We start from the raw sequence: 23317 nt of genomic DNA, 5'->3' as shown, positions 1-23317 counted from the left end.
CAGTTTATTCAATGAGAGACCTAATGCTGATCTGATGAGGTAATGGATTATTAGATCGAATGTGAACTTCACTATTGAAGGATAAGGGATTTATTTCAGTTGTCTTTACTTCACTGACCTGAGTCTGAAATAGAAAAACAATTAATCTCAACTAGTGAAATTGTCATTGCACAGTTGTTTTACTTATCTATAAGATATTAAAAGTATATCGTGATAATCCAGAATAATAATAAATTATAATAATAACATCAGTCATAACAATAATGTTCACCGTTCTTATTTTGGAAATATGACGTTATTTTTTTCAATATCATTATTGTCTTCATTACTATTTATGAATATTTTATTATTTTCTAATAAAATTTTCATCTTTATTGGTATCATCTACGCACCATTCATATTCATCAAAGTATAACGGGAAACCTGATTCCCAAATCTTTGTTGCATTTTTTTTTTTTTTTTTTTTTGAGTACAATAAAAGATAATCTCCTTTTACCGTGATTAACACAGTGTCTGATTGCATCATGCGGAATAATTTCTACAGGTTCCAGTATTAGTATCCTTTATTATTATTATTATTATTATTATTATTATTATTATTATTATCAAATGCTAAGCTATAACCCTATTTGGGAAAGCAGGATGCTATAAGCCCAGGGGCTCCAACAGGGAAAATAGCCCAGTGAGGAAAGGAAATAAAGAAAAATGAAATAATTTAAGAATAGTAACAACATTAAAATGAATATTTTCTATATAAACTTTAAAAACTATAACTAAACAAGCGGAAGAGAAATTTGATACAACAGTGTGCCCGAGTGTACCCTCAAGCAAGAGAATTCTAACCTAAGACAGTGGAATACTATGGTACAGAGGCTATGGCACTACCCAAGACTCGAGAACAATGGTTTGATTTTGGAGTGTCCTTCTCCTAGAAGAGCTGCTTACCATAGCTGAAGAGTCTCTTCTACCCTTACCAAAAGGAAAGTAGCCACTGAAATTAGAGTGCAGTAGTTAACCCCTTGAGAGAAGAAGAATAGTTTGGTAATCTGAGTGTTGTCAGGTGTATGAGGACAGAGAAGAATCTGTAAAGAATAGGCCAGACTATTCGGTGTCTGTGTAGGTAAAAGGAAAGAACCGTAACCACAGAGAAGGGTCCTATGTAGTACTGTCTGGCCAGTCAAAGGACCCCAGTTGGAGAAATTGAATTTTTACAGCGTTTACTGTACTTGGCTTATTGCGAATTATAAGAACTATCAACCTCACTTGTTGAAAATTTCGTTTTGTTTTGTATCACCTATATTATTATTATTATTATTATTATTATTATTATTATTATTATTATTATTATTATTATTATTATTATTGTTGTTATTATATAAGGATCTTGCATCACTTTCGTTATAAATATTATTAAAATAGTTTATGTTACTACCCATGAATAATTTGGTAGATTGGTATTTGAAATAATTTGTACGTTCGTTTGCATAAACTATCTACTTCTATTTTCTATCTTCAAAATAGAGGACCATTTAATAGTGATTAACACAATATCACATTGTGTAATTTAGAATAGTACTTTAAGTTTTCAATCTCTGGTTCATTGAAATAAAATAAAACATGACAATTAGGGAAACAATTAACTCTGAACCTGAATTACTGTGAATTATCAGTCTGTTTTCGTTACTATTACCTTAAGAACGTGATCAAAATAAATAAAGAAATTCCCGCTCCCACAAAACTGCGCAAAACAATTACGACCTAAAATCCCGTTGTCAACAGAGTTCCCTGAATGAGTGCATCGTTAAACTCGTGTGTTGGGTATCTCCCATTCGGACCGTTGGGCGGCACTTGGGCCTTTCCCCTCAGTTGGTATATAAGGACGACCGAGGAGGCACTGTGCATCAGTCTCCCTCGAGCAGCAGCAACACGAGCGAAGAGAGAGAAGACAAGCACTGACAGATCAACAAAGGCTCGCTTTCATCCTTAGCAATGGTACGTAGACTGCCATCTGGTGACAGATCATCAAACTATTAAAAGAAAAAAAGGATTAAGTGACTGAGATATGCATACCGTGATATACTTGTTCCAACAATATTCTTTTACGTTGATTATCATTGAGTTTGGAAAACAAGTGTTAATACCTACAGTAGTAAGGAATGGAATATTCTTAGTTAAGCTTATCCAAAACACCCCACTGATTTTCCAGACGCTGAAATTAAATCTATCCGGTGTTTTAGAAATGAGTGTTTACTCATATTAATGTGTCTCTTTCTTTCCGTACAGAAGCGCATCAAAATGCAGGCGGTTGGGGCTGCCCTTTTTCTCCTGCTGCAAATGACATCTGCTTTCAGTGAGTTTTACATGTTTGTTATTGAATGTTTTACTTTTGTATAACACTATTCCCCTGATTTAACGCTTCCTCGAAATTATATTCCCATCTCTCTCTCTCTCTCTCTCTCTCTCTCTCTCTCTCTCTCTCTCTCTCATATTACACGTTGACCGTGTAAACTCACTCAAGCCTGAAAGTTTATGTTTTTTCCCTCTAATTTTACAGATCCATAACAAAAACATTTCTACATCCTGCAAATCATTAACTTAGTTTTTGTTTTGATCCAAAGAGAATTGTAAATGTTTTGAAATAGGACGTAAATAAAAAGCATATCTTTTTGTTATGGACTAAGTTCATTTCACTTCAATTCTTATTATTAATACTTGACTGTTTAGCCTAATTTTACTAGATTTATTGGAACTTTTTTATTAGATAATTTTAGTGTTTTCCTTATTCCCTCAGTTCAAAAAGATCATTTTACAAATAAATAGACTACTTTCTGATTTTCCTTAACATTGATTCTTTAATACAAATAATATATATCTATTATATGTATAAGTAAAATGACACTACATACGAAAATATTTTGCAAATACCATATTTACTATCAAATTAAAATCCTTCCTTCTTCTATTACAGGCATCATGGGCCACATACCAACAGAGTCGTTCTTAATACGCGCAAAGCGTTCGGAGGGACACACATGCAAAAAAGAACTTGTGGACAACCTGGCTAAAACTGCCAAGGAAACTTGTTCCCAAGTGGAAGCTGTCGACAAGTACATCAGCAACATCAAGTCGAGAGGCCCTGTGGCCGTGCCATCCTTCACTGATCGCCATGGTTTCAAAGCTATCCTTGGCCAGTACAACGGCGACCTTTCAACAGCACAAGGACACTGCCACCCCTGGAGGAATGGGGACAACGTTGTTGCTTCTCTTAAGCAAGTGGTCGTTGCTGCACAGGGCTTTGAACCTAAATTCAAACAAGAACTCCTTAAGAATCAGGCCACCATTAAGAATCTTCTCGAAAACCACGAGGACATAGCAGCCATGGAAGAAAGAGTGGCTGCTTTGCAAAAAGACATCAAAGAGGCTAGAGAGGCTATTAAGGCCACTGAAGTTCAGGCAGTGATTACACATCTGGAAAATGCTATCAGATCCAAAGAAGAAGAAATCAACACCACAATGAAAGAACACAACATTGCTCAGGGAAGACGTGAATTAACTGAATTAGTGAAATATCTCGAGTTTGTGAAGACAGGAGCTGTGGATATTGAAAGCAAAGCCAATGCTGCCAATACTAAGATCACCACCTTTAGAGAAAATCTCATCAGGGATGCTGGTGCCTTCAAGAGACATCGCACTAACGCCCAAAACGGAATCACCAAGCTGCAGCAAGAGAAACAAAACAACAACAATGAAATCAACAGCAACCGGCAAAACATCAACAACTTAAGATCAAGAATCAACCAGGAAAACAGCCAGATCGCTTCCCTGCAAGCTCAGATCGCTCAGGCTCAGCGTGACATCCAGGCAATTGAAGCTCGCATCAACCATAACATGAGGAGAGTGAAGAAGAAGAGGAGGTTTGGAAGGTGGTTCCGATTTGTTCCAGTCGTCGGATGGACCATTGGAAATAAGTTCTACAAAGACGCTAAGCGAAGAGAAGAACAGCTGGCCAACGAAAAGAGGAATTTCATTGCTAATGGTAATAGTCAGATCCAGAATCTCCGTAATCATATTGCATCACGCAACCAGGAAATCAATCGTCATCAGCAACAGATCAACAGCCTCGAAGCCAAAAACCGAGAACTCGAACAGGAGTTGCAACACTTCAGTCAACTCGACGGGAATCTTCACAGCCTGGAAGGTGAGGTCAACGCCATCTTACCATCCATCGCAAATGCTGTCAGTGGAGTCGGTAAGATCAAAGACACCTTCGACTCCATTGAACAAAGCTTAGCAAAAGCCATTGCACAAGCCAAGGAAGCCAAGACCGAAGCGGAAATTAGAAATATGAAGTACTTCATCTATAACGAAATTGACAGCATCAAATGCAAGTGGGAAAGTGCGAGCAGTAAAATCGTTTTAGTTGGTAAATGTAATTAACAGTACAACTTATCGAAATTAGTTTAGACGTTCTTTCTTTGTGAAGTTTAGGTAAAAAGGGGAAATTATGTTTATGGTTTTATTAAGTACATGAAAATAATACAATTTGTTAATTGTATTTCAAAATCGCCTATTTCCTATGGAAATATATCTTCCACGTCATACTTTATGTATTTTTGTATCGCCGTATCTTTTCAAACCCGATATGCAAAGAAGTAATAGTCTATTATTACAATTTGCAATAACTGGTGTTGAATTTATACTATACATTGAAAAAATTTCGTTGATGTTTTTGTGATAGGCGAATTATGTTTTTATTTTACCTTCCTGAATGCAACGAAAACTTTTCCTTTTTTTTTTTTTCTAGAAGTTAGAAGAGTAATATTTGCTAAGATTGTCAGAAATTTCTCAGAAATAAATATATTTTTATCTAAGCTATATTTGATTTGTATTCCTATAGTTATTCTTAATTGAAATTATGAAAAAAAAGGCCTTGAAAGGAGTTTCTAGTAAAAGATTCCAAAATAATGGACAAATTAAAAATGGACTTACCCATGAAGAAATGTCAAGTTTTGAGTTTCTAATAAAAAAAATATCTTCTAATTCTATAAATTGAATATTGGATGAATTTTGAGCTAGTCAACAAAATGTCATTACTCATAAACTGCATTCATATCTCATTTTCTATTTCTGGTCTTTACTAGTGACAGAAACATTTTTGCGTGAAATAAGACAATACAGAACATAGAATATATGTATATATATATATATATATATATATATATATATACATATATACATATATTTATATATATAAATATATGTATATATATATATATATATATATGTATGTATATATATATATATGTATATATATGTATGTATATATATATATATATATATATATGTATGTATATGTATATATATATATATATATATATATATATATATATATATATATATATATGTATATATATGAATATATATATATATATATATATATATATGTATATATATATGTATATATATATATATATATATATATATATGTGTGTGTGTGTGTGTGTGTGTGTGTGTTATTGCCAGTCTAAACAAGTACCTGTAACAGGTCAGGAACAGGTGCAAGCAGCAATCTATGAAAAGAAAAGCCCAGTGAAGGTGATAAATCTCCCATTAGCCAATGTTTCTTAGATTTGCTTTACGTGGATAATATCATTCCTAATGAATCTGAATTTTAGACATCCATTATAAATATTTAATTCAAAGATTTATTTATTTCGGCTGCCAGAAACTTAGACATTGCTTATAAGGCTTCTTAGATATATGAGGTGTTATTGGTATTATTGCAAAAAAGCTTCAACTGTTTTGTTCTGTCATTACGGGAATACATTCATACCTGGATGTGAGCAGCTGTTGGATCCTCATATTGCAAAAGAGATTGATCTTCTTTTCCTGACGTTGATTCAGACGAAAGATTTCCTCCTGGCTCTACTTCATGTAGCAAATTCAATAAAAGCCTTCGATAACTGTGTGCTTGAGCGCGTATGTTGTGTACGGGTTGTAAAAACTTCTTCAACGTTACTTTATCTATCGATATTATATAAAAGTTAAAGTCTTAAATAACTAAAATAATAGATATATAAGTATAACATTCAAGACTCATTCATTAGATATGCATGATAAATTACTCATATACAATGTGTGCGGTCTAACATACACAAGCACCCACTTAAGTACACACACACACACAATATATATATATATATATATATATATATATATATATATATATATATATATATATATATATATATATATATATACATATATATATATATATATATATATATATATATATATATATATATATATATATATATATATATATATATATATATATAGCACACTTATAAATAAAATATTATGCCATATTTTGTAAAAGTGGGTGGCTCCAAATAACAACACAGCAGTGACTGCTTCATTCATCTTTTAATTGCCAAAACAGATGTATAATTGAAGCTTCTTCCCCGTTCTTGATTGTGGGTGCATCTAAATGGCATCATATAAAGGATGGCGAGGAACATTAGCTTTTTTCGTTCGTCACAAATGGCAACCAGCTTCACTGATATCCATTGCAGATATTTACCGTCAGCTAAATGCTAAAAAGAAAAGCACTCAAATGCATAGTAAGCACATACTAAAGGGCCGATCAATATTTCATTTTACTTACTAATGTTGAAGAATTATTTTCGTCTTTCTAGTTTTGTTATTTCATTTGAGTCTTTTGTTCTGATGCTACGCTCTTAAGGAAAACAATGACCTTATCTCTGTCCTTTGAATGCCTGTACATTTGATAACAATGAACATGAAATTTATATAATTATATCATGATTTATAATGATAATTTTGATAATAGTAATGATGATAATAGTAATAACAATAAGAAATAATTGTATTACTTCAATTCTATCATCAGTTAAGAAAAAACTTTGCATTGTCATTCTGAAAATTGGCACATTTTAATGTAGTTCTTTTCATCACAAATGATGATTGTTTCATAACACTCAGTAAACTTTATACCGTTTTAGACTGAATGATAATGACAGACTTTAATTCCAGCTAATGTCGGTTCGAGAACGTGTACTCCAAGCGATCTCTTCTCTCTCTCTCTCTCTCTCTCTCTCTCTCTCTCTCTCTCTCTCTCTCTCTCTCTCTCTCTCTCTCTCTCTCTCGTTTAAATATAATAATTTGATAGTTAACTTAGAATGCTAAAATCTTTGCAGTCACTATTTAGTTGACATATTTTAGCATGATTGCGAATATTTAATTGTTCTGGGATTGATATTTTGCAACCTTCTCGAAAGCTCACACCTCTATGGGAATCAATTCTAGCTAGATCATTGCGTAAGTCTCAGAGTTACACTTTGGGCTAATATATCTGTACATTACAACAGATGTCATAAAAGAATTCAATCGATCTTTGTAATGAAAAAAGGCAAGCCAATTATGAGAGGATTCATAGGAATTAATTCAACATCAACCGCTGGAACATGTCATTGCATGATTCTCACATATTTTTGTCTGAAGAATTAATCATGAAGATAGGGAAAATTCGCATAGCATCTCAGTTTAGAAACTGTGGGTATTTTTTAAATTTGAGCAAAATTATCATTTGATAATTTATTAAGAAGTTGGAAAAATATTTTGATGGGAAAATAGTTTTCCTTGATATATTTACATAAATAAAGTTATCTATATCACACACTTCTTATCTCCCGTTACCATCGTCTCTTTTAATGAATTACCAATGTCTATTCAAGTAAATCTCCATTCTTCCCCCAGTCCATCCCGGCTTCCATTTTCTAATTTTCCCTATTTTCTAATATCAACTTTTCCTTTGAGTAAAATATGGAATTTTTCACAATCTTTTCTCAGTCTCTGCAGCTTCCTTCCACTGTCACCAACTGAAACTGCGTCGTCAGCTAATGCCAAAATTTCCACATTCCTCCCATATTTCCCTCTACTTATACCAAACTTTTGCACAGACCGTTGGAATTTGTCTAACTTTAACTGTAATTACCCCATAGATGTATACAACAGTCATGTAAGCATGGTGCGATCTAGTTTTAGACCTGCTTTATACAAAACTATACTCAATTTTTTTAATGAGGCGGATTTGCACAGACTCGCAGCGGTGCCCTTTTAGCTCGGAAAAGTTTCCTGCTATCTGATTGGATAGAATTATCTTGTCTAACTAATCAGCGATCAGGAAACTTTTCCGATCTAAAAGGGCACCCTTGCGAGTCGGTGCAAATCTGCCTCACTAAAAAGAATTGACTATAGTCAGCCTTAATCATACATATCCTAACATTGGCTTCACCCTTTTATTGAAGATGTTTTGAGGAACTTGAAACGAACACCTTTGTATACCACACATCACCAACGCTCTTTTACAGTTTATTCAATGATAGACCTAATGCTGATCTGATGACGAGATGGGGTTATTAGATTGAATGTGAACTTCACTATTGAAGGATAAGGGATTTATTTCAGTTGTCTTTACTTCACTGACCTGAGTCTGAAATATAAAAACAATTAATCTCAACTAGTGAAATTGTCATTGCATAGTTGTTTTACTTATCTATAAGATATTAAAAGTATATCGTGATAATCCAGAATAATAATAAATTATAATAATAACATCAATCATAACAATAATGTTCACCTTTCTTATTTTGGAAATATGACGTTATTTTTTTTCAATATCATTATTGTCTCCATTACTATTTATGAATATTTTATTATTTTTTAATAAAATTTTCATCTTTATTAGTATTATCTATGCACCATTCAAATTCAGCAAAGTATAAGGGGAAACCTGATTCCCAAATCTTTGTTGCATTTTTTTTCCTTTTTTTTTTTTTTTGAGGACAATAAAAGAAAATCTTCTTTTACCGTGATTGACACAGTGTCTGATTGCCTCATGCAGAATAATTTCTACAGGTTCCGGTATTAGTTTCCTTTATTATTATTATTATTATTATTATTATTATTATTATTATTATTATTATTATCAAATGCTAAGCTACAACCCTAGTTCGAAAAGCAGGATGCTATAAGCCCAGGGGCTCCAACAGGGAAAATAGCCCAGTAAGGAAATGAAATAAAGAAAAATAGAATAATTTAAGAATAGTAACAACATTAAAATGAATATTTCCTATATAAACTTTAAAAACTATAACAAAACAAGAGGAAGAGAAACTAGATACAACAGTGTGCCCGAGTGTACTCTCAAGCAAGAGAACTCTAACCCAAAACAGTGGAATACCATGGTACAGAGGCTATGGCACTACCCAAGACTAGAGAACAATGGTTTGATATTGGAGTGTCCTTCTCCTAGAAGAGCTGCTTACCGTAGCTGAAGAGTCTCTTCTACCCTTACCAAGAGGAAAGTAGCCACTGAAATTAGAGTGCAGTAGTTAACCCCTTGAGAGAAGAAGAATAGTTTGGTAATCTGAGTGTTGTCAGGTGTATGAGGACAGAGGAGACTCTGTAAAGAATAGGCCAGACTATTCGGTGTCTGTGTAGGCAAAAGGAAAGAACCGTAACCACAGAGAAGGGTCCTATGTAGTACTGTCTGGCCAGTCAAAGGACCCCAGTTGGAGAAATTGAATTTTTACAGCATCTACTGTATTTGGATTATTGCGAATTATAAGAACAATCAACCTCACTTGTTGAAATTTCCATTTTGTTTTGTTTCACCTATATTATTATTATTATTATTATTATTATTATTATTATTATTATTATTATTATTATTATTACTATATAAGGATCTTGCATCACTTTCGTTATAAACATTATTAAAATAGTTTATGTTACTACCCATGAATAATTTGGTATATTGGTATTTGAAATAATTTGTACGTTCGTTTGCATAAACTATCTACGTCTATTTTCTATCTTCAAAATAGAGGACCATTTAATAGTGATTAACACAATATCACATTGTGTAATTTAGAATAGTACTTTAAGTTTTCCATCTATATTTCATTGAAATAAAATAAAACATGATAATTAGGGAAACAATTAACTCTCAACCAGAATTACTGTAAAATATCAGTCTTTTCGTTACTATTACCTTAAGAACATGATCAAAATAAATAAAGAAATTCCCGCTCCAACAAAACTGCGCAAAACAATTACGACCTAAAATCCCGTTGTCAACAGAGTTCCCTGAATGAGTGCATCGTTAAACTCGTGTAAAGCCAGTTAGGTCAGTTTTATCTTTTCATTTATGATACCTTTTATATCATATTTTCGTAGTTCTCCAGGTGTTATCTTTTCAAATCTTTTACTTTATACATTCTTTCATGGAATTATACCTCTCATCATTTCTTCTTTGATTTACTATGGATATCAAAATCTATTCTTTAGAAAATGAGTTTGCAAAACATTCTATTTGTCCACCCCTTCCATCTTTTTCTCGTATCTTCAAAGACATTGAGTCTTTTTTTTTATTTCTCTTATCCCTCAGTATATATATATATATATATATATATATATATATATATATATATATATATATATATACATATATATATATATATATATATCTTATATATATATATATATATGAATATATATATATATATATATATATATATATATATACATATATATATAATATATATAAATATATATATATACATATATATATATTTGTATATATATGATATATATATATATATATATATATATATATAAATATATATACATATATATACAGTATATAGATATATATATGTATATATATATATATATATATATATATATATATATATATATATATATTTGTATATATATGATATATATATATATATATATATATATATACATATATATATATATATATATATATATATATATATATATATTTGTATATATATGATATATATGTATACTGTATATATATACAGTATATATATATATATATATATATATATATATAAATATATATATATATATATATATATATATATATATAAATATATATATATATATATATATATATATATATATATATATATATATATATATATATATATAGGACAACCATGCAAACATAATTTACTAATAATACAGGCCCATTTATATTCCATCGTTAGATTCCCTTTTAAATGACAATATTTCATTGCTTAGATCAAATACCAAATCATTTATCTCAAAGGCTCTCCTTTTTTAAAATGAAATTTTTAAATGAAATTTTGAAATGATAATGCATATCAGATGAAGAAGCCGGATTAATCATACTAAAATTTGAACAAAATCATTGAAGTATAACGGAATCTTTTTTACAGAATTTACTGTACTTAGCTTATTTCCAATTATAAAAACAATCAGCCTCACTTATCGAGATTTTCATTGTTTATTATATGTCATGTATATAATTATTATCATTGTTCTTGCTATCATCTAGGGATCATATATCCGTTTTGTTATAGGCACCATTGAAATGAAATATTTCAGGATACTACTCCCGAATATGCTGGTAGATTCATATTTGGAATAATTTGGAATAACTATTTACGTCCATTATGTTATATAGATTATATGTAATAAAAATAGAGGACCATTTTAGTGATTGATGCATTTTATATTATGTAATATAGAATATTATTCAATTTTCAATCCCAGATTCATCAAGATGACGAAAAATTACAATTATGGAAACAAGCAATTCTCATTCACTATGACTGACCAACATTAGTCTATTTTCTTTTCATTCATTACCCTTGCCTTAAGAATATACTCAAAATACATAAAGAAAAGCACCCTCCAACAAAACGAGTTAAAGGACGCAAAAACAATCTCCACCTATAATCCCAGGATCAACATCCTGAATGAGAGCATCGTTAAACTCGTGCGTAGGGTATCTCCCATTCCTTTGGGCCTTTCCCCTCAGTTGGTATATAAGGACGACCGATGAGGCACTGGGCATCAGTCTCCCTGAGTCCCTCGAGCAACAACCACACGAGCAAAGAGGGAAAAGACAAGGCAGTGACAGACCAGTAGAGGTTCGCTTTCATCCTCAGCAATGGTACGTTGAGTGCCATCTAGTGGCAGAGCATCGAACACTTAACAAAAACAAGTCTCAAGTGAACAAATTAATTCTGAAGATGAAGCTGATTTCGTAAAAAGGGAAAAAATAGAAATGACTCCATCAGAACCTTTCATAATCTCGAATAACTTTAATCTCAAGCAGAGATGTTAATACCGTAAACGATATATTCCAACAAAAAATTTTAAGTTGGTAATCAAGTGTTGATATTTAGTGAGCATTGGAATGTTCTTACCAAAGCTTATCTAAACCCTCCATTTTGAAATTGAAATCTAAACGTAGTTTTAGAGAAAAAAACTTACTCAGATTAATGTGTCTCTTTCTTTCCGTACAGAAGCGCATCAAAATGCAGGCGGTTGGGGCTGCCCTTTTTCTCCTGCTACAGATGACATCTGCTTTCAGTGAGTATTGAATTTGCTTGTAAATGAAAGTTTTACTTTCATATAAAAATATTTTTGTGATTTTTACACTTCCTCAAAAATTATAATTCTCTCTCTCTCTCTCTCTCTCTCTCTCTCTCTCTCTCTCTCTCTCTCTCTCTCTCTCTCTCTCTCTCTCTCTCTCTCTTATACGTTGAAAATGTGAACTTACTCGAACCTAAAGATTTATCTATTTTGCTTATCTAACTTTGACTGATTTTAAAGGTCTATAACCAAAAATATTTCAAATGTTAACATCTTATGATTTAATAACTCTACTCGGGATTTGTTTTGATCCAGAGATAGTTGTAAATTTTAGAAAATAGATGTGAATAGAAAACATACTTTTATTGTGAACTAAGTTAATTTCCCTCAATTCTTATTATCATTATTACTTGAGTATTTACTTCCCTGAGAAAAATTTTACTTTTATGTTATAGATTTTTAGTATATGGCATTTTTTCAGTTTAAAAAAAAGAGACATTTTACAAATAGAGAGATTACTTCTAGTTTCCTTGAGCATTATCTTTAAACACATGATATATCTCTATTCTTTTTATAGATAAAAATCATTACATACTAATACCCTATTTACAATCAAATTATAATTCTTCCTTTTTTATCGCAGGCATCATGGGCCACATTCCAACAGAGTCCTTCTTAATACGCGCAAAGCGTTCGGAGGGACACACATGCAAACAGAACTTGTGGACAACCTGGCTAAAACTGCCAAGGAAACTTGTTCCCAAGTGGAAGCTGTCGACAAGTACATCAGCAACATCAAGTCGAGAGGCCCTGTGGCCGTGCCATCCTTCACTGATCGCCATGGTTTCAAAGCTATCCTTGGCCAGTACAACGGCGACCTTTCAACAGCACAAGGACACTGCCACCCCTGGAGGAATGGGGACAACGTTGTTGCTTCTCTTAAGCAAGTGGTCGTTGCTGCACAGGGCTTTGAACCTAAATTCAAAGAAGAACTCCTTAAGAATCAGGCCACCATTAAGAATCTTCTCGAAAACCACGAGGACATAGCAGCCATGGAAGAAAGAGTCGCTGCTTTGCAAAAAGACATCAAAGAGGCTAGAGAGGCTATTAAGGCCACTGAAGTTCAGGCAGTGATTACACATCTGGAAAATGCTATCAGATCCAAAGAAGAAGAAATCAACACCACAATGAAAGAACACAACATTGCTCAGGGAAGACGTGAATTAGCTGAATTAGTGAAATATCTCGAGTTTGTGAAGACAGGAGCTGTGGATATTGAAAGCAAAGCTAACGCTGCCAATACTAAGATCACCACCTTTAGAGAAAATCTCATCAGGGATGCTGGTGCCTTCAAGAGACATCGCACCAACGCCCAAAACGGAATCACCAAGCTGCAGCAAGAGAAACAAAACAACAACAATGAAATCAACAGCAACCGGCAAAACATCAACAACTTAAAATCAAGAATCAATCAGGAAAACAGCCAGATCGCTTCCCTGCAAGCTCAGATCGCTCAGGCTCAGCGTGATATCCAGGCAATTGAAGCTCGCATCAACCATAACATGAGGAGAGTGAAGAAGAAGAGGAGGTTCGGAAGGTGGTTCCGATTTGTCCCAGTCGTCGGATGGACCATTGGAAATAAGTTCTACAAAGACGCTAAGCGAAGAGAAGAACAGCTGGCCAATGAAAAGAGAAATTTCATTGCTAATGGTAATAGTCAGATCCAGAATCTCCGCAATCATATTGCATCACGCAACCAGGAAATCAATCGTCATCAGCAACAGATCATCAGCCTCGAAGCCAAAAACCGAGAACTCGAACAGGAGTTGCAACACTTCAGTCAGCTCGACAAAAATCTTCACAGCCTGGAAGGTGAGGTCAACGCCATCTTACCATCCATCGCAAATGCTGTCAGTGGAGTCGGTAAGATCAAAGACACCTTCGACTCCATTGAACAAAGCTTAGCAAAGGCCATTGCACAAGCCAAGGAAGCCAAAACCGAAGCAGAAATTAGAAATATGAAGTACTTCATCTATGACGAAATTGACGACATCAAATGCAAGTGGGAAAGTGCGAGCAGTAAAATCGTTTTAGTTGGTAAATGTAATTAACAGTACAACTTATCGAAATTAGTTTAGACGTTCTTTTTTGTGAAGTTTAGGTTAAACGGGAAAATTATGTTAATGGTTTTATTAAGTACATGAAAATAGTACAATTTATTAATTGTATTTCAAAATCGCCTATTTCCTATGGAAATATATCTTCCACGTCATACTTTATGTATTTTTGTATCACCGTATCTTTTCAGACCCGATATGCAAAGAAGTAATAGTCTATTATTATAATGTGCAATAATTGCGGTTGAGTTTATACTGAACATTGAAAAAATTTCCTTGATGTTTTTTGTGATAGGTGAATTATGTTTTTTGTACTTTCCTGAATGCAACGAAAACTTTATGGATAAATATAAATACATCACTGTATATTTATCCTTAACAAATTTAATTTATAAATAGAAGTCTGATTTATGCACAGTTTCCTTTCGTTTTTTTTTCTTTTCTTTTTTTTTTTCTTTTTTTTTTTGCATAGAAGTTAGAAGGGTAATATTTGCTAAGATTGTCTGAAATTTTTTTAGAAATAAATATATTTTTATGTAAGCTATATTTGATTCGTATTCCTAAAGTTATTCCTAATTAGAATTATGAAAAAAGGCTTGAAAGGAGTTTCTAATAAAAGATTCGAAAAATATTGACAAATTCAAAATGGACTTACCTTTAAGAAAATGGTAAGTTTTTGAATTTCCAATACAAATTATCTTGTAATTTTATAAGTTGAATATTGGATGAATTTTGAGCTAGTCAACAAAATATCATTACTCATAAACTGAAGTTTCATAAGAGTAACGAAGGTCTCTTCCTTAATTATATGTAATTTTCTATTTTTGGCCTTTGCTAGTAACAGAATCATTCTTTCGTAAAATAAGACAATACAGAATATAAAGCTTATATATGTTATTGTCAATCTACAGAATATAGAGCTTATATATGTTATTGCCAGTCTAAATAGGTACCTGAAACAGGTCAGGAACAGGTGCAAGCAGCAACCTGAGACTGAATACCCCAGCGAATATGATATCACACCAATTAGCCAATGATTCTTAGTTCTCTTGATACATGATTTGCCTTACGTGGATAATATCATTCCTAATGAATATGAATTTTAGACATCCATTATAAATATTTAATTCAAAGTATTATTTATTCCAACTGCCAGAAACTTAGACATTGCTTGTAAGGCTTCTTAGATATCTGAGGTGTTATTGGTATTATTGCAAAAAAACTTCAACTGTTTTGTTTTGTCATTACGGGAATAGATTCCTTCCTGGATGTCAGCAGCCGTTGGATCCTTATATTACAAAAGAGATTGATCATCTTTTCCTGACGATGATTCAGACGAGAGATTTCCTCCTGGCTCTTCTTGGAGAAGCAAATTCAATAAAAGCCTTCGATAACTGTGTGCTTGAGCGCGTATGTTGTGTACGGAATGTAAAAACTTCTTCAACGTTACTTTATCTATCGTTATTATATAAAAGTTAAAGTCTTGAATTACTAAAATAATAGATATAAAAGTATAACATTCAAGACTCATTCATTAGATATGCATGATAAATTACTCACAGACAATGTGTGCACTCTAACATACACAAGCACCCACTTAAGTACACACACTCACACACACACACACACACACAATATATATATATATATATATATATATATATATATATATATATATATATATATATATATATATATATATATAAATATATATATATATATATATATATATATATATATATATATATATAAAACACTTATAAATAAAATATTAAGCCATATTTTGTTAAAGTGGGTGGCTCCAAATAACAACACAGCAGTGACTGCTTCATTCATCTTTTGATTGCCAAAACAGATGTATAATTGAAGCTTCTTCCCCGTTCTTGATTCTGAGTGCATCTAAGTGGCATCATATAAAGGATGGCGAGGAACATTAGCTTTCTACGTCACAAATGGCAACCAGCTTCACTGATATCCATTGTAGATATTTACCGTCAGCTAAAACCTAAAAAGAAAAGCACTCAAATGTACAGTACACACAAACTAAAGGGCCGACTAATTTTTCATTTTACTTACTAATGTTGAAGAATTATTTTCTTCTCTTCAATTTTGATTTTTCATTTGAGTCTTTTGTTCTGATGCTACGCTCTTAAGGAAAACAATGACCTTATCTCTTTCCTGTGAATGCCTGTACATTTGAAAACAATGAACATAAAATCTCTATAAAGATATTATGATTTATAATGATAATTTTGATAATAGTAATGATGATAATAGTAATAACAATAAGAAATAAGTATATTACTTCATTTCTATCATTAGTAAAGAAAAACTTTGCATTGTCATTCTGAAAATTGACACATTTTAATGTAGTTCTTTTCATCACAAATGATGATCGTCTCACAAAACTCAGTAAACTTTATACCGATTTAGACTGAATGATAATGACAGACTTTAATTCCCACTAATGTCGGTTCGAGATCTTGTAATTCAAACAATCTCTCTCTCTCTCTCTCTCTCTCTCTCTCTCTCTCTCTCTCTCTCTCTCTCTCTCTCTCTCTCTTGTTTATATATGATAATTTGATAGTTGACTTAGAATGCTAAAACCCTTGCAGTCACTATTTAGTTGACATATTTTAGCATGATTGCGAACATTTAATTGTTCTGGGATAGATATTCTGCAACCTTCTCGAAAGCTCACACCTCTATGGGAATCAATTCCAGCATTCAACTATTCCTTGCTAGTTCATTGCGTAAGTCCCAGAGTTACACTTGGGCAAATATATCCACACATTACACCAGATAACAGAAAAGAATTCAATCGATCTTTAAAATGAAAAAATGCAAGCCAATTATGAGAGGATTCATAGGAATTAATTCAACATCAACCGCTGGAACATGTCATTGCATGATTTTCGCATATTTTTGTCTGAAGAATTAATCATGAAGATAAGGAAAATTCGCATAGCATTTCAGTTTAGTAACTGTGGGTATTTTTTAAATCTGAGCAAACTTGTCATTTAATAATTTATTAAGAAGTTGGAAAAATATTTTGGTGGGAAAATAATTTTCCTTACGATATTTACATAAATAAAGTATCTGTATCACACACTTCTTATCTCCCGTTATCATAGTCTTTTTTAATGAATTACCAATGTCTATTCAAGTCAATCTCCTCCTTTCTTCCCCAATCTATCCTGACATCCATTTTCTAATTTTCCCTCTCTTCTAATATCAACTTTTCCTTTGAGTAAAAAATAGAATTTTTCACAATCTTTTCGCAGTCTCTGCAGCTTCCTACCACTGTCACCAACTGAAACTGCGTCCTCAGCCAATAGCAAACTCTCCTCATTCCTCCCACATTTGCATTTACATATCCCAAACTTTTGCACAAGCAATTGGAACTTGTCTAACTTTAACTGTAATTAACCCATAGATGTATACAACAGTCATGTAAGCATAGTGCGATCTAGTTTAGATATGCTTCATACAAAACTATACTCAATCTTTTTTTAATGAGGCAGATTTGCACTGACTCGCAGCGGTGTCCTTTTAGCTCGGAAAAGTTTCCTGCTATCTGATTGTTTAGAATTATCTTGTCTAACCAATCAGCGATCAGGAAACTTTTCCGAGCTAAAAGGGCACCCTTGCAAGTCGTTGCAAATCTGCCTCACTAAAAAGAATTGACTACAGTCAGCCTTAATCATACATATCCTTAAATTGGCTTCACCCTTTTATTGAAGATGTTTTGAGGAACTTGAAACGAACACCTTTGTATACCACACATCACCAACGCTCTTTTACAGTTTATTCAATGGTAGACCTAATGCTGATCTGATGAGGAGATGGGGTTATTAGATTGAAGGTGAACTTCACTATTGAAGGATAAGGGATTTATTTCAGTAGTCTTTACTTCACTGACCTGAGTCTGAAATAGAAGAACAATTAATCTCAACTAGTGAAATTGTCATTGCACAGCTGTTTTATTTATCTATAAGATATTAAAAGTATATCGTGATAATCCAGAATAATAATAAATTATAATAATAACATCAATCATAACAATAATGTTCACCGTTCTTATTTTGGAAATATGACGTTATTTTTTCAATATCATTATTGTCTTCATTACTTTTTATGAATGTTTTATTAATTTCTTATAAAATTTTCATTTTTATTGATATTATCTATGCACCATTCATATTCAGCAAAGTACAAGGGCAAACCTGATTCCCAAATCTTTGTTGCATTTTCATTTCTGTTTTTTTTTTTTTTTTTTTTTTTTTTTTTTTTTTTTTTTTCTTTTTTTTTTGAGTACAATAAAAGATAATCTCCTTTTACAATGATTGACACAGTGTCTGATTGCATCATGCGGAATAATTTCTGCAGGTTCCGGTATTAGTTTCCTTTATTATTATTATTATTATTATTATTATTATTATTATTATTATTATTATTATTATTATCAAATGATAACCTACAACCCTAGTTGGAAAAGCAGGATGCTATAAGCCTAGGGGCTCCAACAGGGCAAATAGCCCAGTGAGGAAAGGAAATAAAGAAAAATAAGATAATTTAAGAATAGTAACAACATTAAAATGAATATTTCCTATATAAACTTTAAAAATTATAACAAAACAAGAGGAAGAGAAACTAGATACAACAGTGTGCCCGAGAGTACCCTCAAGCAAGAGAACTCTATCCCAAGACAATGGAAAACCATGGTACAGAGGCTATGGCACTACCCAAGACTAGAGAACAATGGTTTGATTTTGGAGTGTCCTTCTCCTAGAAGAGCTGCTTACCATAGATGAAGAGTCTCTTCTACCCTTACCAAGAGGAAAGTAGCCACTGAAATTAGAGTGCAGTAGTTAACCCCGTGAGAGAAGAAGAATAGTTTGGTAATCTGAGTGTTGTCAGGTGTATGAGAACAGAGGAGAATCTGTAAAGAATAGGCCACCCTATTCGGTGTCTGTGTAGGCAAAAGGAAAGAACCGTAACCACAGAGAAGGGTCCTATGTAGTATTGTCTGCCCAGTCAAAGGTCCCCAGTTGGCGAAATTGATTTTTTACAGCATTTACTGTACTTGGCTTATTGCGAATTATAAGAACAATCAACCTCACTTGTTGAAAATTTCATTTTGTTTTGTATCACCTATATTATTATTATTATTATTATTATTATTATTATTATTATTATTATTATTATTATTATTATTATACAAGGATCTTGCATCACTTTCGTTATAAACATTATTAAAATAGTTTATGTAACTACCCATGAATAATTTGGTATATTGGTATTTGAAATAATTTGTACGCTGGTTTGCATAAACTATCTACGTCTATTTTCTATCTTCAAAATAGAGGACCATTTATTAGTGATTAACACAATATCACATTGTGTAATTTAGAATAGTACTTTAAGTTTTCAATCTCTATTTCATTAAAATAAAATAAAACATGACAATTAGGGAAACAATTAACTCTCAACCAGAATTACTGTAAAATATCAGTCTGTTTTCGTTACTATTACCTTAAGAACGTGATCAAAATAAATAAAGAAATTCCCGCTCCCACAAAACTGCGCAAAACAGTTACGACCTAAAATCCCGTTGTCAACAGAGGTCCCTGAATGAGTGCATCGTTAAACTCGTGTGTTGGGTATCTCCCATTCGGACCGTTGGGCGGCACTTGGGCCTTTCCCCTCAGTTGGTATATAAGGACGACCGAGGAGGCACTGGGCATCAGTCTCCCTCGAGCAGCAGCAAGACAAGCGAAGAGGGAGAAGACAAGCACTGACAGATCAACAAAGGCTCGCTTTCATCCTTAGCAATGGTACGTAGACTGCCATCTAGTGGCAGATCATCAAACCATTAAAAGAAAAAAAGGATTAAGTGACTGAGATATTCATGCCGTGATATACTTGTCCCAACAATATTCTTTTACGTTGATTATCATTGAGTTTGGAAAACAAGTGTTAATACCTACAGTAGTAAGGAATGGAATATTCTTAGTTAAGCTTATCCAAAACACCCCACTGATTTTCCAGACGCTGAAATTAAATCTATCCGGTGTTTTAGAAATGAGTGTTTACTCAGATTAATGTGTCTCTTTCTTTCCGTACAGAAGCGCATCAAAATGCAGGCGGTTGGGGCTGCCCTTTTTCTCCTGCTGCAAATGACATCTGCTTTCAGTGAGTTTTACATATGTTTGTTATTGAATGCTTTACTTTTGTATAACACTATTCCCCTGATTTAACGCTTCCTCGAAATTATATTCCCATTCTCTCTCTCTCTCTCTCTCTCTCTCTCTCTCTCTCTCTCTCTCTCTCTCTCTCTCTCTCTCTCTCATATTACACGTTGACCGTGTGAACTCACTAAAGCCTGAAAGTTTATGTTTTTTCCCTCTAATTGTACAGATCCATAACAAAAACATTTCTACATCCTGCAAATCATTAACTTAGTTTTTGTTTTGATCCAAAGAGAATTGTAAATGTTTTGAAATAGGACGTAAATAAAAAGCATATCTTTTTATTATGGACTAAGTTAATTTCACTTCAATTCTTATTATTAATACTTGACTGTTTAGCCTAATTATATTAGATTTATTGGAACTTTTTTATTAGATAATTTTAGTGTTTTCCTTATTCCCTCAGTTCAAAAAGATCATTTAACAAATAGATAGACTACTTTCTGATTTTCCTTAACATTGATTCTTTAATGCAAATAATATATATCTATTATATGTATAAGTAAAATGACACTACACACGAAAATATTTTGCAAATACCATATTTACTATCAAATTAAAATCCTTCCTTCTTTTATTACAGGCATCATGGGCCACATACCAACAGAGTCGTTCTTAATACGCGCAAAGCGTTCGGAGGGACACACATGCAAACAAGAACTTGTGGACAACCTGGCTAAAACTGCCAAGGAAACTTGTTCCCAAGTGGAAGCTGTCGACAAGTACATCAGCAACATCAAGTCGAGAGGCCCTGTGGCCGTGCCATCCTTCACTGATCGCCATGGTTTCAAAGCTATCCTTGGCCAGTACAACGGCGACCTTTCAACAGCACAAGGACACTGCCACCCCTGGAGGAATGGAGACAACGTTGTTGCTTCTCTTAAGCAAGTGGTCGTTGCTGCACAGGGCTTTGAACCTAAATTCAAAGAAGAACTCCTTAAGAATCAGGCCACCATTAAGAATCTTCTCGAAAACCACGAGGACATAGCAGCCATGGAAGAAAGAGTCGCTGCTTTGCAAAAAGACATCAAAGAGGCTAGAGAGGCTATTAAGGCCACTGAAGTTCAGGCAGTGATTACACATCTGGAAAATGCTATCAGATCCAAAGAAGAAGAAATCAACACCACAATGAAAGAACACAACATTGCTCAGGGAAGACGTGAATTGGCTGAATTAGTGAAATATCTAGAGTTTGTGAAGACAGGAGCTGTGGATATTGAAAGCAAAGCAAATGCAGCCAATACTAAGATCACCACATTTAGAGAAAATCTCATGAGGGATGCTGGTGCCTTCAAGAGACATCGCACCAACGCCCAAAACGGAATCACCAAGCTGCAGCAAGAGAAACAAAACAACAACAATGAAATCAACAGCAACCGGCAAAACATCAACAACTTAAGATCAAGAATCAACCAGGAAAACAGCCAGATCGCTTCCCTGCAAGCCCAGATCGCTCAGGCTCAGCGTGACATCCAGGCAATTGAAGCTCGCATCAACCATAACATGAGGAGAGTGAAGAAGAAGAGGAGGTTTGGAAGGTGGTTCCGATTTGTCCCAGTCGTCGGATGGACCATTGGAAATAAGTTCTACAAAGACGCTAAGCGAAGAGAAGAACAGCTGGCCAACGAAAAGAGAAATTTCATTGCTAATGGTAATAGTCAGATCCAGAATCTCCGCAATCATATTGCATCACGCAACCAGGAAATCAATCGTCATCAGCAACAGATCAACAGCCTCGAAGCCAAAAACCGAGAACTCGAACAGGAGTTGCAACACTTCAGTCAGCTCGACAAAAATCTTCACAGCCTGGAAGGTGAGGTCAACTCCATCTTACCATCCATCGCAAATGCTGTCAGTGGAGTCGGTAAGATCAAAGACACCTTCGACTCCATTGAACAAAGCTTAGCAAAGGCCATTGCACAAGCCAAGGAAGCCAAGACCGAAGCGGAAATTAGAAATATGAAGTACTTCATCTATAACGAAATTGACGACATCAAATGCAAGTGGGAAAGTGCGAGCAGTAAAATCGTTTTAGTGGGTAAATGTAATTAACAGTAAAACTTATCGAAATTAGTTTAGACGTTCTTTCTTTGTGAAGTTTAGGTAAAAAGGGAAAATTATGTTTTTGGTTTTATTAAGTACATGAAAATAGTACAATTTGTTAATTGTATTTCAAAATCGCCTATTTCCTATGGAAATATATCTTCCACGTCATACTTTATGTATTTTTGTATCACCGTATCTTTTCAAACCCGACATACAAAGAAGTAATAGTCTATTATTATAATGTGCAATAATTGGGGTTGAATCTATAATAAACATTGAAAAAGTTTCTTTGATGTTTTTTGTGATAGGTGAATTATGTTTTTTGTACATTCCTGAATGCAACGAAATCTTTATGGGTAAATATATATACATAACTGTATATTTATCCTTAACAAATTTGATTTGTAAATAGAAGTCTGATCTGTATACAATTTCCTTTCG

At 33.1% G+C, this 23317-nt stretch overlaps 2 protein-coding genes across 4 annotated transcripts; both read left to right on the top strand.

Moving 5' to 3' along the window:
* Positions 1-1881: 1881 nt before the first annotated feature.
* Positions 1882-14982, top strand: LOC137650295 (uncharacterized). 3 transcript variants are annotated; one of them, XM_068383625.1, is made up of 3 exons: positions 1882-1992; positions 2284-2350; positions 2969-4771. In XM_068383625.1, the coding sequence occupies exons 1-3, from the start codon at positions 1990-1992 to the stop codon at positions 4435-4437; spliced, it is 1539 nt and encodes a 512-aa protein (XP_068239726.1). In that variant the 5' UTR covers positions 1882-1989; the 3' UTR covers positions 4438-4771. The 3 variants fall into 3 exon arrangements, with proteins under 3 accessions (XP_068239726.1, XP_068239727.1, XP_068239728.1); XM_068383626.1 differs by lacking the exon at positions 2969-4771 and adding an exon at positions 13106-14982 and having other exon boundaries at positions 1913-1992; XM_068383627.1 differs by lacking the exons at positions 1882-1992; positions 2284-2350; positions 2969-4771 and adding exons at positions 12393-12459; positions 13106-14981.
* A 5286-nt stretch (positions 14983-20268) lies between these two features.
* LOC137650294 (myosin-4-like) lies at positions 20269-23317 on the top strand. The gene is made up of 3 exons (XM_068383624.1): positions 20269-20416; positions 20708-20774; positions 21414-23317. Exons 1-3 carry the CDS (start codon positions 20414-20416, stop codon positions 22880-22882), a joined length of 1539 nt encoding a protein of 512 aa, XP_068239725.1. The 5' UTR covers positions 20269-20413; the 3' UTR covers positions 22883-23317.

Source organism: Palaemon carinicauda, chromosome 11 (assembly GCF_036898095.1).
Source record: "Palaemon carinicauda isolate YSFRI2023 chromosome 11, ASM3689809v2, whole genome shotgun sequence".
Taxonomy (NCBI): domain Eukaryota; kingdom Metazoa; phylum Arthropoda; class Malacostraca; order Decapoda; family Palaemonidae; genus Palaemon; species Palaemon carinicauda.
The sequence above is the reverse complement of the archived record's forward strand: the minus strand, read 5'-3'. Positions and strand labels throughout refer to the sequence as shown.

Excerpts from the sequence above, each read along its gene's own strand:
- LOC137650294 (XM_068383624.1), top strand. Across the intron at positions 20,775-21,413 it reads GCAAATGACATCTGCTTTCA|GCATCATGGGCCACATACCA; the intron begins GTGAGTTTTACA and ends CTTTTATTACAG.
- LOC137650295 (XM_068383625.1), top strand. Across the intron at positions 2,351-2,968 it reads GCAAATGACATCTGCTTTCA|GCATCATGGGCCACATACCA; the intron begins GTGAGTTTTACA and ends CTTCTATTACAG.